General features: G+C 40.9%; 1 protein-coding gene across 1 annotated transcript; it reads right to left on the bottom strand.

Moving 5' to 3' along the window:
* Window positions 1–5,421: 5,421 nt before the first annotated feature.
* On the bottom strand, window positions 5,422–6,906 carry SST (somatostatin). The gene is made up of 2 exons (XM_066241242.1): window positions 6,644–6,906; window positions 5,422–5,806 (listed from the first exon to the last, which is right to left on the bottom strand). The coding sequence occupies exons 1-2, from the start codon at window positions 6,779–6,781 to the stop codon at window positions 5,594–5,596; spliced, it is 351 nt and encodes a 116-aa protein (XP_066097339.1). The 5' UTR covers window positions 6,782–6,906; the 3' UTR covers window positions 5,422–5,593.
* Between the last annotated feature and the right edge of the window lie 7,440 nt (window positions 6,907–14,346).

The raw sequence follows: 14,346 nt of genomic DNA, 5'->3' as shown, positions 1-14,346 counted from the left end.
AAAGTTGGAAACAGGGAGGCAGTCAGACAGACTCCCGCATGTGCCCGACCGGGATGCACCCGGCATGCCCACCAGGGGGCAATGCTCTGCCCATCTGGGGCATCACTCTGCTGCAACCAGAGACATTCTAGCGCCTGAGGCAGAGGCCACAGAGCCATCCTCAGTGCCCGGGCCAACTATGCTCTAATGGAGCCTTGGCTGCGGGAGGGGAAGAGAGAGACAGAGAGGAAGGAGAGGGGGAGGGGTGGGGAGGGGTGGAGAAGCAAATGGGCCCTTCTCCTGTGTGCCCTGGCCGGGAATCAAACCTGGGACTCCTGCACTCTAGGCCGACGCTCTACCACCGAGCCAACCGGCCAGGGCCCATAATGTGTATTTGATAGTCAAATAAATTGTTGCCCTGGGATAGCAATTCTAAGGTAGCTTACTGTTTTCCTTCATAAAGTATGCCATCTGACCTGAAAGCAACTTTGGAACTGAAAATGTACACATATATATATATATATATTATGAATTAAATAGTTATTAACTGGAAATGAATTATCCTTTTTTACTCTTTGAACTCCAGTTTAAAAGTTTAAATTTCTTTTAAATATTGTTTATTTTAATAAAATTATTGAATATCTGGATAACATAGTCACCATTTTAATAGACCATATTCCAGAGACATGAAAAGCTAGTAGGAAGGAGATGACTACGTAATGTGACCTAGAGTATTTATCTGAGACCCTGAGAGGTATACATCAGCTTCAGTGGCATAAAAGCCTACTTAATAAAAGTTGACCTCATTTATATATTTCAATGAAAATTCTCAGGTTTTCAAATCTTAGCCTACGGCCAACTTTTCACAGGCTATACCTGCAAGGCCAGAGAGAGAAAAGTACGGCTACTACTACCTCGTTCTAAGCGAGGGTGATGCCAAGGTCCACAGACTGAAAACTGAGACCAATACATTTATAATTGCTTCGAGTTAAAAGTTCTTATAGCCTAGCTAGCTTGTAATAAAACCTGTGTATATGGGATTGAGTGGAAAAAAAAGAGTACTTAAAACCTAAAATAATTAATTTTGTTTATTTATTTGTTCGTTCGTTCAATTAGCAAAACTAAGACAATGATACTGAACATGCAAAAAAGAAAAAGGTTATTAACAGTTCCTTGAAGACAGTGCTCTTAATGAAGTCTCCAAATCAAATCCCAATCCCAGAGTTTGAATCCATTTCTTCTCTGACAAGAGTAGAGTAGTAACACCCATTTGTATGACACATAGAAAAGCTAAGCTATATTTTGGAGTTGATCTGCTCTGAATTTTCCCAGCAAGTTATAATTTCCCATGAACTCATCTTTCTCCCCTAAAATACAGGGGAGAGAGCACTGGATTGGAAGTCAGATGACCTGGTTTTAACTCTACCACTCACCAGCTAGTGATATCTTGGGCAGGTTATTTAATCCCTCTGATTTCCAGCCTAATATATATTGTAAAAGAATATACTACACAATTATACTTATTCATAAAACTTATTTATTTCATCTAAAATAAAACCACTTAGACATCCAAACCAAAGTTTAAAAACTAATAAGGAGATTAATTTAGAGGGAAAATTAAAAAGACAGGGAGTTGTTAGAACCTTTCTTTTTTCCTAGCAGGCTTTACAAACCTCTATTATAACAGAGGTTTGGTCATTTTTAATGAATCTTACCTATTAGACTCAGTTCCCTGGAAGCAGAGACTTTATCATACAAACTTTGTTTTCCATCTCCAGCAAGTCCCTGACACTGAGGACATGCTAGGTAATGAAAATTTGAACACCTGGAATTAAGACAGTCACTCTCACTAAAGAACTAGAGTGCTCACTGACATATGTGAGCCCCAGTCCTGTGGATGTGAATCGTGACTTCTCTGAAGACCATTCCCCAGAAACAATTCCATTTCCTTGGTGGGGGAGTCCATCTGCTTGCTGGGACACTGCTTTTCTCTTAGACAAAATCATTCTTTGTTTCTTGGGTCTAATTTAATAAACACTGGTCCTATTGAATTACTTTTCCTCTTAATCAATATCTTTACTGTTTCTTTTGAATGTCTTTCTATAACCACAGGAAGCTTTTGTATCAATTTCTTATCCTCCCTCAGATGGAGATAATTTGTTAAGTGGAAGGAAGTTCCAGGGGAAAAATTAGTATTCACATCAGACCAATGAAACACATCAGTTATCTAGAAGGGCAAATTTCTTGTGGGTCAATGTGGTAAAATTATAAAAAATAACCCTGAGGGTGAAGGGGGACTTAGGCTTTGTCTAGACTTTGCATCAATTTACTAGGTATCTAGTGAAGAAGATAACTTTACCTCTTTCTATGTCAGTCTCCAGTAAAATGAATGGTGAGAGCAAGATGATCTCCAAGCCCTCTTCCGTGTCTGATATTCAGAATTAAATGTATATCTCATGTCACCATAAAATAGAATTGTCTATAGTGAGAATAGTTTGCTGCAGGGCCAAAAAGTTGGTCTTGGTTGGTGGACAGTTAACCAAGACCTGTTAAAAGAAGATTGAATTGATTGAAGCTTCCAAAATGAGTGTGCTAATCATATGTTTCAATGGTTATTAAAATCATAACCATGGGCTGTTCTTTCTAGTGTCACACCAGCATCAAGTAAAATAGTCACTAATGTCATTCTCTTGTGCCAAGTAGTGTATTAAGAAATGTTGTTGCTTAGTACATAGAGATTTGTTTCACTTGGGACTTCAAGCTCATGAATCATTCATTCTTTCTTTATGAACACTGAGAACCTACTCTGTGCAAGACACTGTATGTGATACTGAATGGACCATACATGTGAATCAGACATATACATATTCATTTGAAGTTCAAACACAAATACTCTTTTACATATATTCACACAATTATAAATGGTAGTAAGTGATAAGTAAGCTCCATGGAAGAGATGCAGATTAAATACTCGGGGAAGAGAGATATCCTAAGTGAGGACAGAAAACTAGAATTTTACAGAGCAAAAATCACATAAAATAACATTCTTGAAGGCTGGGTTACATTTGGACTTGTGGAGATGACAAAAAATCACAAAAGCAAAGAAAGAGAGCTTATAAGGTATAGTACATGTAGAACAAAATAAACACCAGTTATAACATTGAATATTTACCAAGTACTTACCATGTACTAACATTAAATATAGTTCTCAGTAAGTCCTATAACTCTAAGAGATTGGTTTAATTAGCATGCTTATTTTCAGATAGAAACTAAGACCCAGAAGAGAAGAATACCTTGTTCTAGTTCTTCCATGAAATGAAATAGCAAGAAGACCCAGAAGAGAAGAATACCTTGTTCAAGTTCTTCCATGAAATGAAATGTGGCAGAGAAGCCAGAAAATATAATCTGAAAGGTTCATTGTGGCTAGACCAGAGGTCGGCAAACTCATTAGTCAACAGAGCCAAATATCAATAGTACAACGATTGAAATTTCTTTTGAGAGTCAAATTTTTTAAACTTAAATTATATAGGTAGGTACATTTCATATCAAGGTAGTGCCCAAACATGGTATTTTGTGGAAGAGCCACACTCAAGGGGTCAAAGAGCCTCATGTGGCTCACGAGCCGCAGTTTGCCAACCAGGGGGTTAGACGATAAACAGGCTAGAATGCTAGACTCTCAATGAACCAAATTTAGAGGGAAGACAAATGGACTAAATGGGAAGCAAAAATACAGCCTTACAGATATTAAAAAAATAAATCTATGCTTCCATATATTAATTAATATGGTCAAAAGTCAGCAATCCACTAGCACCTTGAAGCACGTAACATCATTCACATCTGGAAGGGATATGTGTCCCCTTATTAATACCACCATCTACTTATGAAGGTGGGAAAAGTGAGGCTAAAAGATAGCTAACTCTGATCAAGTGTCCCATTTAATTTAAGCTTTAAATAAAGAATAAATATATGTGTGGGCACATGGTTACATAATTCTTGCCAGTTAGTTCCATACCACTATTGGGAACTGACAACTGAAGATGATAGTAAAAATTTAAAACCCTCTGACACTCATACAATCTATGCACTGCTCAGAAAACAATTAACTTGTGTTCCCTTCTGTGCTTTAATCATAATAATGTGATTCTACTACTCCGCTGAGTTGGTTGGTAACCGGATGTACATAAGACATTTAACACAGGCAGCTCCCCTAAGTGGATGTTTGTTAATTCCATCCCGAATGTATTGTAAATAAAAAATGTACCAGAACCTCCAAGGATGTTCTGTTTTCATAGAGATTAGTAAGGTGGCTTGGATTTTTCTCCTGTTTGATCAGCTGTTCAGGAATTAACTTCAACTAAGCCATATTCATGCTTAAATTTGTATTATTTAACACAAATATTTTCTATAAAATATGAAGTTCCTCTTAGATATTTATATGCTGCTATTTGTAAGCTCATGCTATGGAGATTTATATTGAGTTTATGTGTTTATAATTGGTTTATTATGCTAATCAGAAATAGAGGTGATAGCTAAAACACACACCCCCAAAGGGATATCTATTTAAGGTCTCTGTGAGTTAAATTAGTTATCTTATTATCTCTATCTCTAGCAGTACCTTTAAGTATATTATAATTCTAATAATAATAGCTAGCACATACTATTTTATTATTGTTAGCATTTTTATTTGAATTATTTTGATAAAAATCTAAAGAAGACTTGGGATCTCTTCTTCAGTTATTCTGGGATTATGATATTGTGTCCTGATAACTTCAACAGCATCACATTTAAAGGAGTGACCCAACACACATTGTACTGCAGCTCATGGTGTTCGGATACTGGGATTTTTTGATAAAAGTAATATTTGCCCTAAAGAAAGTTTTAGAATCTTACTTTTAAAAGAAGCAATCATTTAACCTTATTCAATTACAGAGAGAATGGTCAACGAAGATATAAAAGCAGTTATATTTCTCCAGATAAATGTTCACAGAGTAGAAACAAATTTTAAAGCCTCAAGACTTTAGCTATTTAAGCCAACTTTTTTCCTCCAAATGATTTTTTCCTTCTACTTAAAAAATATATTTCTACTTAAAAAATATTTATTTTTTATTTCCTGGTAAATAGTTGCACATTTCAGTCTGCCTACCCATAAATACTTATATTTGTTTCCACATATAATTTTAAGTGTATTTTATATGTAATTGATGTTTATGACAGCCCCTTCCCGTAATTATCACTGGATTAAAGTTATTATTCATAGAGTTATGGGAATTTATTTAAGTTTGAAATCACCCAAACTATAAGGGTTATCATTTAAAACATATTCTTTATTATAACAGGGAATTTAAATAGTGTGCCTGTGAAATTCAGAGTGTATATCTCAAATAACTCAACTGAAATAACAATGGAAGTGAAGCACATATTATTGAACAGAAAGGTTAACTCAATAAAAAATCAAATTCTTGCTTTTCATAATTCCATCATAATTTTATTTTGTATTTACAGTCTTCAATTTGTAATGTAAGGGTATTTAGGATATTGGAGGGATTAAGGAAGAGAGATGGGGTTTGGAGGAAAGGAATCAGAGGCCATATCTGGACAGCAATAATTAATCGAGTTAACAGGATGTGAAAGTCTTCCAGAAGAAATTCTTGCAGCCAGCTTTGCGTTCCCGGGGTGCCATGGCTGGGTTGGAATTAGTAGATCTCTGCAGCTCCAGCCTCATTTCATCCTGCTCAGCAGCCTGGGACAAATCTTCAGGTTCCAGGGCATCGTTCTCTGTCTGGTTGGGTTCAGCCAGCAGCTCTGCCAAGAAGTACTTGGCCAGTTCCTGTATGAGGTGAAAAGGAGAGAGAAATAGAGAGAATGAGGAGAAGGATAGAGAAGAAAAAAATGAAACAGCCTAGTCTGGAAAGCAGATTAAGCCACATCCAAAGCCCAAATTTCACAGCAGTGCACCCCTATCATTTAAAATTATTGAGCATATAAAATAAGAGCAATTGTTATAATCACCAAGTTACACAAAGAGGCTTGAAAAAATCAAATATTTCTGCAGGTTTTCTATCTGTGGGCTTAAAACACACGCATAGAAAAATAACGTCGTTGGAGCAGTTTTGTAAAGATAAACAACATAAGCCTACAATTTGTTTAACTCAATTTCCACTTCATGAGCTACAAACTGGGATTGTTCTTACCGTCTTTACTAAGTCAACTGTGGAAACGAGACTTTTCACAACCTTAAACGTACTGTGCTCCTTCAGCAGAGTGCCCGTTAGCCCCCGGTCCACTGCACGGGACGGGAGGTGTTGCTCAGGACGGTAGCAGTTTCCGCGGCGCTTTCTTTCAGCACCTGGGTCAGCACCTCCCTTGGTCAGCACCCAGGATAGATGCCACCATACTGACCTGCTCAATTACCCAGCTCTCGGAATTTCCTTAAATGCCAAAGAACTCACCTGTGACGGATTGAGCTGATTAGGGAGAAAAAAGAGGTAAGAGGGGATTCTGGACTTTGAAACTTTTCCTCAGAGCTTTGGGAGCTGAGAGAGCCAGAAAAACACCGAAATTCTTCAGCAGCACCTCTTAAATCCACCCAAGGAGGCAGGGGCAAGGCTAAGAGGAGGCTGGGATTCGGGAATGGGGAAAGAAAACGTCGAGGTAGTCGCCTCACCTGCTTCCCCGCGGCGGCAGCCAGGGACTTCTGCAGAAACTGGCGGAGTCGGGGATCCGAGGGCGCGCCGGTGACGCCGCCCAGAGCCAGGACGATGGAGAGCGCGGCCAGCGCGCACTGGAGGCGGCAGGACAGCATCTCCGTGGCGCCGGGAAGCCGAGCTGAAGCGCGGTGGGTCAAACTCTAGGAGCAGATCCGCAGGCTGCAGCGACGGCTCTGAACCTTGCGACGCCTCAAGCCGCTGTGTGTTCTCCACCGGCTTCCCCCCTTTTAAACTCTCTCTCTGACGTCAGACTAGGAGGCGCCCCCAGATTTCACTAGCGCTTTTATGCACAATTAGCCTCGTGAAATCAATCACAGAAGTGGGAGGAGGCTTCACAATCCAAAGTGGCTTACTTAAAAAATCAAAGCAACATAAAAAAGGAAAAAGAAAAAAAAAAACATACCAAAACCCTGCACACCCACTGGCCCACAGGATTCCACGCATGCCGCATTACCTACAAAACCTTCATATTCAGTCAGTGCTACGCACATACACATTCCATAATGGATTCACACACATACATGTGCACCCAATTACACACAGCAGCTCACTCAGCCCGAAGAGACAGATGCACTACCACCCAGAGCTGTATCACACACACGTGCCCAGACACCTCTATCATGATACACACGTTAGGAGGGCTAAACAAATGCAGACATATATGTGGGTGACAAGTGGAGAATCTGAACTATTCCTCTGAGAATAAATTTTAAGAATGGAAGTTGGATGCTAGAAAGATTGGGTCTTCTCTTTCTCTATTATCTCCATTAAAAAATCTTGTAGATTATGATGTAATGGGCTGTAAAAGCCCACTCTCCTGGTAATGGAGGAGAAGTTACCTTAGGCTCATGCTTCATCCCTCTGTCTCAGCTGCTGAGAAAGTTCTAGTCTATCTGTCTTTCTACTGTGACAAAAAAATAAAGTGAGATTGACTTCATTTTTGGTGCCTAGCAACTTGGAGATGGAAAAGAATCTTAGAAACCATCTACTAAACCTCAGTGTTCGTCATCCATTATCATAAGTCTAGGGCCCACCTGACACCGTACACCGCTCTTACATTACTGACTACATTCCCTATGCTGTACTTCACATCCCCGTGACTATTTTGTAGCTACCAATTTGTATTTCTAATCATTTTACTATTTTTTTAACCACTATCCTATACATCTGAAACTAATACAAAATAACATGGAATGTCAACTGTTAATAAAAGATAAAATTATAAAAGAAAAATTCATCCAATTGTATTAAAAAAAGGAAGAAAGAAACAAATGCTGTTTTAGAATTATGGTTGTGTTTAGAACTAAAATTTTAGATGTTTGCTGTCCAGATCAGCATTCTGGCAGTTTTTATTATTATTTTTTCAAAATAATTCCTTATCAAGGAAGGGCCAGCTAATGCCTTAGCATGAACCAAGTAATCCCTGAGAATCTTCAAGGGCTGGCCTTAAAGCTCATTGAAAGCTAAAAATATGTGTGTTTCTAGAAATAAAATGAAGAAAAGAACTTGGCCAATGCTATTATTAGCCCTGTATCATGTATATATTCTCAATATTTAAACCAAAACTATAATGTTAATAGGCAGGAAGCTTTGGAGGGGGTGTCCTCAATGGTTTAGACAAGTGGTAGTCAACCTGGTCCCTCCAGCTCACTAGTGGGTGTTCCAGCTTTCATGGTGGGCGGTAGCGGAGCAACCAAAGTATAAATAAAAAGATAGATTTAACTATAGTAAGTTGTTTTATAAAGATTTATTCTGCCAAACAGCGAAAATTCAACATAAAGTACTTGGTAAGTGATTATTATTATATGCTTTAACTTGCTGTAACTCTGCTTTATAAATTTTATAAAGTAAAGTTACTTCCCTACTTTGTAAATCACCATTACTGTGGAACCGGTGGGCGGTTAGAAAATTTTACTACTAACAGAGATACAAAAGTGGGCGGTAGGTATAAAAAGGTTGACGACCCCTGGTGTAGACAATTGTCACCATTTCCTTTGGTGTCTGTAGGCAAAGGCAATGCAAGAATTTACAGGCTGGTGTTAGATCTTCCAGGACTTGGCAGGACCAGGCAAGGCTAAGCACCGGAGGGGCATTCAAAGTCATTCACATGTGTTGGAACAGTCTGAGAGAAAAATGACTCTGAGGCGGAGGAGCCCAACCTAGGGAATACATGTTATTCTCTCTCTGTATTCTGCAACCTCCTTGGCTACTGACTGGGGACGCAGAGTCTAGTGACATCAACCCAATCGTCCCAAAGCACCCCCACATCATCTCACGTCTCTTCCACCCAGAACTTGGCCTCAGACAGCTCCACTGAGTAGAGAAGGAGAGTTATCCTAGAATAGCAGTCAGCCAAGCAGGAGATAAGAGCCCTACTGCCTTGCTTTATGCTCTGGGATCTCTTCAACCTCCCTCCTTGGACTCCTGCTCCTCTCCTTCCAGATGCTTCTCCTCCTCCTCTACACTTCATTCTCTCTCCTCTTTTTCCTTGTCCCTAATCTGTCTCTGAATTTATCTCTCAGAATCCTCCTTGTTTAATCCTTCTTTTGTCTCCTCTGTCCACTTCCTGTCCTCCTTGCTCTTGGCTGTTCTTCCCTTCCCCCTGTCACTTTCAGACTTCAGGCCGGTTCATCTGGCACTTGTCTCACCTCCTCTGCATCCACTTCCCCACCCTACTTAGCCCATACCTACCTCGGTCCCTGCCTCTTGGTCTCTTGCTCTCTTCTCTCTCTCTCTCAACTGCTTCCCACAAAAAATATGCATGATCTCCAGCAATTCAGGATAAGTGTGGGGACAAAAGATGGCATGAATTCTTCCTTAAAACACCCCATGGCCAAGTTTGCATAAAAGTTGATTTAGAACCAAGGTACTTCCCCAAAGAGATCCCTCTGCAAGTCCCAGTGCCTGGGAGGAGGAGTCAAGTTTTTGGTTGTACTATGGACCCTATTCCTAGACCTTAGTCACCAAGAGTTACCTTCCCCCATCCTTATGCAAGCCCCTCCTTGGTTCACAAAACACTTTCTCATCTGCACATCAGGGCAGCCCAGCCCACCTCACAGAGGAGGAAATTAAAGCCCCAAGAGCATAAATGCTTGGCACATGGCAGAAGGCAGAAATGGCAAGATCAGAGGGAGGATGTTCCTCCACTTTACAACCTTCCACCCTCCCCTGACTCAGAGATGCCTGAGACACCTGGCTGAGCAGCCTGCATCCAGGACACAGGTGTCTCTAGATGGCATCCCGGCCTCTTCCATGTGCAGTTCTTCTGGCCAGGATAAGACTTGCCACCTCCCTGTGGAATGTCCATTAGGGATGACTACCTGCCCATAGAGAAGTAGGAATTTACTTAATGAGAAACTGTAAAATCTGCCAGCAGACACAGATGTTCAATATTAAGCATTGCAGGAAAGTAGACAGTATCTGTACTGGGAGTTGAAAGACCTGGGTTCTAGTTCTGATTCTGCTACCATCCAGCTGTAGGACTCCTTCTCTGAGCCTTGGTTTCCCAGTCTGCAAAATCAAAGGCTTGAGAGGTAACTGAAAAGCCAGGGGCCACCACAGTCATTCACATGCAGGTTCCCACTGGATTCAGGCAGACGGTAAAGAAAGAGTGGAGCCAAAGAATGGTGAGCCATTCCTTTATTAAAATCTTACACCAGTCAATGAGCAAACACACAGGGAAAACACTTCCCTCTCACTCATTCAGAGCTCACAAAGCCCTGACACATTCTCTCATTCCACAACCAGGAGAATCTTCTCTGGTTTCTCCTAGAATCAAAGAACCCACCAGTCTCAGCGGAGCTCACAAAAGTCCCTCATTTCCGGTTCCCATCTCCTTTTCTCTGCACAAACTCTGCATAAACATGGCTTTTCTCTCCTTCTCCAGCAAACATTAGCAAGACAATGGCCCTTCCCAAGCAGGAAGGCAATTTGCAATTTCACAGACCACATACCTGGCGCTGCCCAGCGCCATTTTTTAACACTAAAAGTGAGCAAACTCAAATAATACAAATTTTACAAACTCATTTGCCCAAGAGTAACTTTTGTGGTTTTTTTCAGCCCTGACAATCAAAGAGTTTAAATTTGAGAAAATAAAGGAGCAAATTATTGTATTATATTGTAATGTGTATTGTAACATTAAAGTGCGGTTTCTTCTCAGAATGACAACTTCTGCTGGAAAAGCGCCGGACTTGTATGTAATGTGATGGAGAAGGGAGCACAGCGGATATTTCACATTCCTGTCAGGAAGAAAACTTGTTCTTCATTCTTGCTTCTGCTACTGACCTGCCCTTCCCACTCTGAACTTCAGTTTCTCTACTTCTAAAATTGATTCACTCAGCTTTTTCTACAAATAAGACTGAGACTCTGCACTGCTTGAGGGATAGCAGTGAGCTCAATAGAAAGAGTCCTAGTGGAGAAGACAATAAAGAAATCAATCAATTAATTAATATATGTTCAAATTGATATTTAATTTAAATACCAATTAAAGTAATAATACCAATAAAATAATATATAATAATATTACAATGTATTATATTATAGTACATATTATATAAGCACATATTTATATAAATGTATACTTATACATTTAAATATTTAAAATATAAGTATATACCTAAAGAATAAAGCAAAGTATAGAGCATGATGGTTAAGGACCAACCCTCCTGAGGTGGAGCTATTTGAGCAGAGACCTAAATGAGGTGAGGAAACTAATCATGCAAATATCTGAATGAAAACATTTCCTTGTCAAGTAGAAAGACAGTATGTGCAAAGACCCTGAGGTAGAAGTATGCTTGTACATTCCAACATTAGCAACAAAGCAAAAGGAACAGAACAGATTAGGTGAATCAGACAGGGCTAACATACGTGGCCAGCAAGGCAGGCTGGGCCATGCCACACAAAGCCTTGAAGGTTGTTATAAGGAAACCACTGGACATTTTAAACAAAGGATTGAACTGATTTGATGTTTGTTTGTTTTTTTAAGTAATGCCTTCTGTTAGGTAGAGAATTAACTGTAGGAGGGCAGGAATAGACAGAGGAAGATAACTTAGGAATCTAAAAACCATTTAAGAGACAAGAGGAGACAGGATGAAAAAGACACATTCTCCCTTAGACACCCATGGCCTCGCTGGTTGACTCGATAACAAAGGCATGCCATACCTTCCCAACCAGGGCCTGTCTCCATGTAAGGGGCAGTGCCTTGTGTTGTTGTTGGGCACCTTATTCTCAAGACTAGTCCAGGGAAGAGAAGACAGCGTTGGGGGCTGGAGTGGTAGCCGCGATGGGGGTGAGGACTACTTGAGTTTAAAATTTATTTATTTATTTTTTTTTTTTTTTTTTTCTGAAGTGAGAAGTTGGGAGACAGAGATACAGACTCCCACATGTGCATGACCGGGATCCACCCACATGCCCACTAGGGAGCGATGCTCTGCCCATCTGGGATGTTGCTCCTCCGTTACAACCAGAGCCATTCTAGCACCTGAGGCAGAGGCCATGGAGCCATCCTTAGCACCCGGGTCAACTTTGCTCCAATGGAGCCTTGGCTGTGGGAGGAGAGGGGGATGGGTAGAGAAGCAGATGAGCACTTCTCCTGTGTGCCCTGGCCAGGGATCGAACCCTGGACTTCCACACGCCAGACCAATGCTCTACCGCTGAGCCAACCAGGCAGAGCCTGAAGTTCATTTTGAAATACAGTGGACAGAATATTCTGATGACTTGTGTGAATATCAAATGAAGGAAATAAGAACAATTGGTAACATTCTTTAAAATGCCTTCAAGATCCACAAATTCCTGAAAGATTAGGAAATAGATTTCTGACAAAGATTTTTCCTGGACTTTTTGCAAATGAAAAATCCTTTTCTTTCCCAGTTAGAAAAAAGAAAGAACTACAGGCAGTGGGGAGAAGAATACATGGAACAGTGAGAGAAGCCCTGGATTGGAGGTCCGAGGCCCAAAACCATTTGCTTAGTTTTCTCCTGCTTAAAACGGGCCTGGCAACCCTTGCTCTCGTTAAATATGATTTAAGAGCCATATCCGGTGGTAGTGTAAGTGAAAGTGCTTGGTAACCCACAAACCACGATTTAAAAAAAAAAAAAGGCCTGTTTTTGTTGCTCCTCCTCTGATGGAGGCAGTCAGCCACGAGCCAAGGAGTGATGGGCAGTGAGCCAGGCTTTGAGAGCTGGGAAGTCCTTGTTGATGCTCTGACCTGGCCTGGCAGGCAGGACCTCCTCACACTGGGGACACGTAGGGTGGTTTGAAGGTCCAGGAAGATCTGGTCCACAGATATGCAGCAGGTGGGTGCTGAAATTTATCAATTAAAAAATAGTTTCTTCTCTTTTGTAAACTTTTTCTTGAAGATATAGCACATTAAAACTTGGTAGCTATTAACACCGTAGAGTAAATTCATTTGGTGAACTGTCTTCTGCTGTATAACTGGCTAAAGGAAGTCAAACATTTACTTAAAGTTTGACTTAAGTCAAGTTGGGAACAAAAGATCAATTTGGAGTAAGTGACCCGCCCAGTAGAGGGCAGACTTTCTGGTGGATGTTATTGGGGATAGGGGCAGGCTGTGGTGAGCAGTGGACCTCTTGCTGAGGGACAAGGGTCTGACAATACTGTAGGGCCCTTTCCTTCTGTATCAACTCCACCACCATGGAGCACGAGAATACAAACTTGCAATCCTCTGACAGCTGGATCCCAGCTGAGTCCCAGGTCACCTGGCTTCCCCCCACCCTCCATCCTCCACCCTGCCCAAGCTGCTGGTGGTAGAAGCGTCAGACTTTCTTGCTAAATTAGCTTTCAGCAACTTCCACAAAGCCTAGTCTAACATGACTGCATTACGTAATGAAGAGTGAAGGGGTTAATAAATGAAGCCCATAAGGGTAAGTCTTTTTCCATGAGAAGGATGGGTGGTAATACCTCTGGCTGATCTCTTGCAGTAGTTTTCTATTTGGTCTCTATCCTGTCACTTTTCAACTCAACATCTCTCTCAATGACACCCCCCCCCCAGTGCCAACAAGTTCAAGCACAAACACAGCAGCCTGCAGTCCAGTTTCCTCAGACTCTTATCTTTCTTTATCAGTCTCACTTCTCCATTTTTCAGCTGTTCCAGTCCCCCACCCACCTGCTTGGCCCTAGACATACCCTGCAGTGTCCTGCATCCATTTTTGTGTGTACTCTATACTGTTTCCTCTACCTGGAATATCTTTGACTCGTCATACAGCTTATTCTAAGACTTCCCAAGAGCCTCTCTTTTAGAATCAATGTGGCAACGTGGCTCTCTCCTGTGCTTCAAAGTATCTTTTGTGCCCCTGGTAAGAGAAGTTCACAGATTATTTTGTATTTCTGTGCCTTGGAAGACTGTACGTCTCATCCCTGGGAGATTCACTGAGCCGAAGCCTTGTCTCAGCCATGTTTGTACCCTCCTCAGAGACTATAAGAATATGAAGCACAGAGTAGTTGTGGAAAGACAGTGGTTAGGGATATTCTGTGAGTAGGACAAGCACATCAGCTTCAGGTAACTGAAGACTGTATCGCCTGACACTCAACCCTGGATACCTGAGGCATTTAAGAACACATATCTATTGATCCCTTAGTCATATCTGAGCTTGAGAAAGAAAAACTACCCTAAACATTGCTCAGTGTCATTATTCCTATGTGC

This window comes from Saccopteryx bilineata, chromosome 8 (assembly GCF_036850765.1).
Source record: "Saccopteryx bilineata isolate mSacBil1 chromosome 8, mSacBil1_pri_phased_curated, whole genome shotgun sequence".
In the NCBI taxonomy this organism is placed as follows: Eukaryota; Metazoa; Chordata; class Mammalia; order Chiroptera; family Emballonuridae; genus Saccopteryx; species Saccopteryx bilineata.
This window is presented reverse-complemented; position numbering and strand designations above follow the sequence as displayed.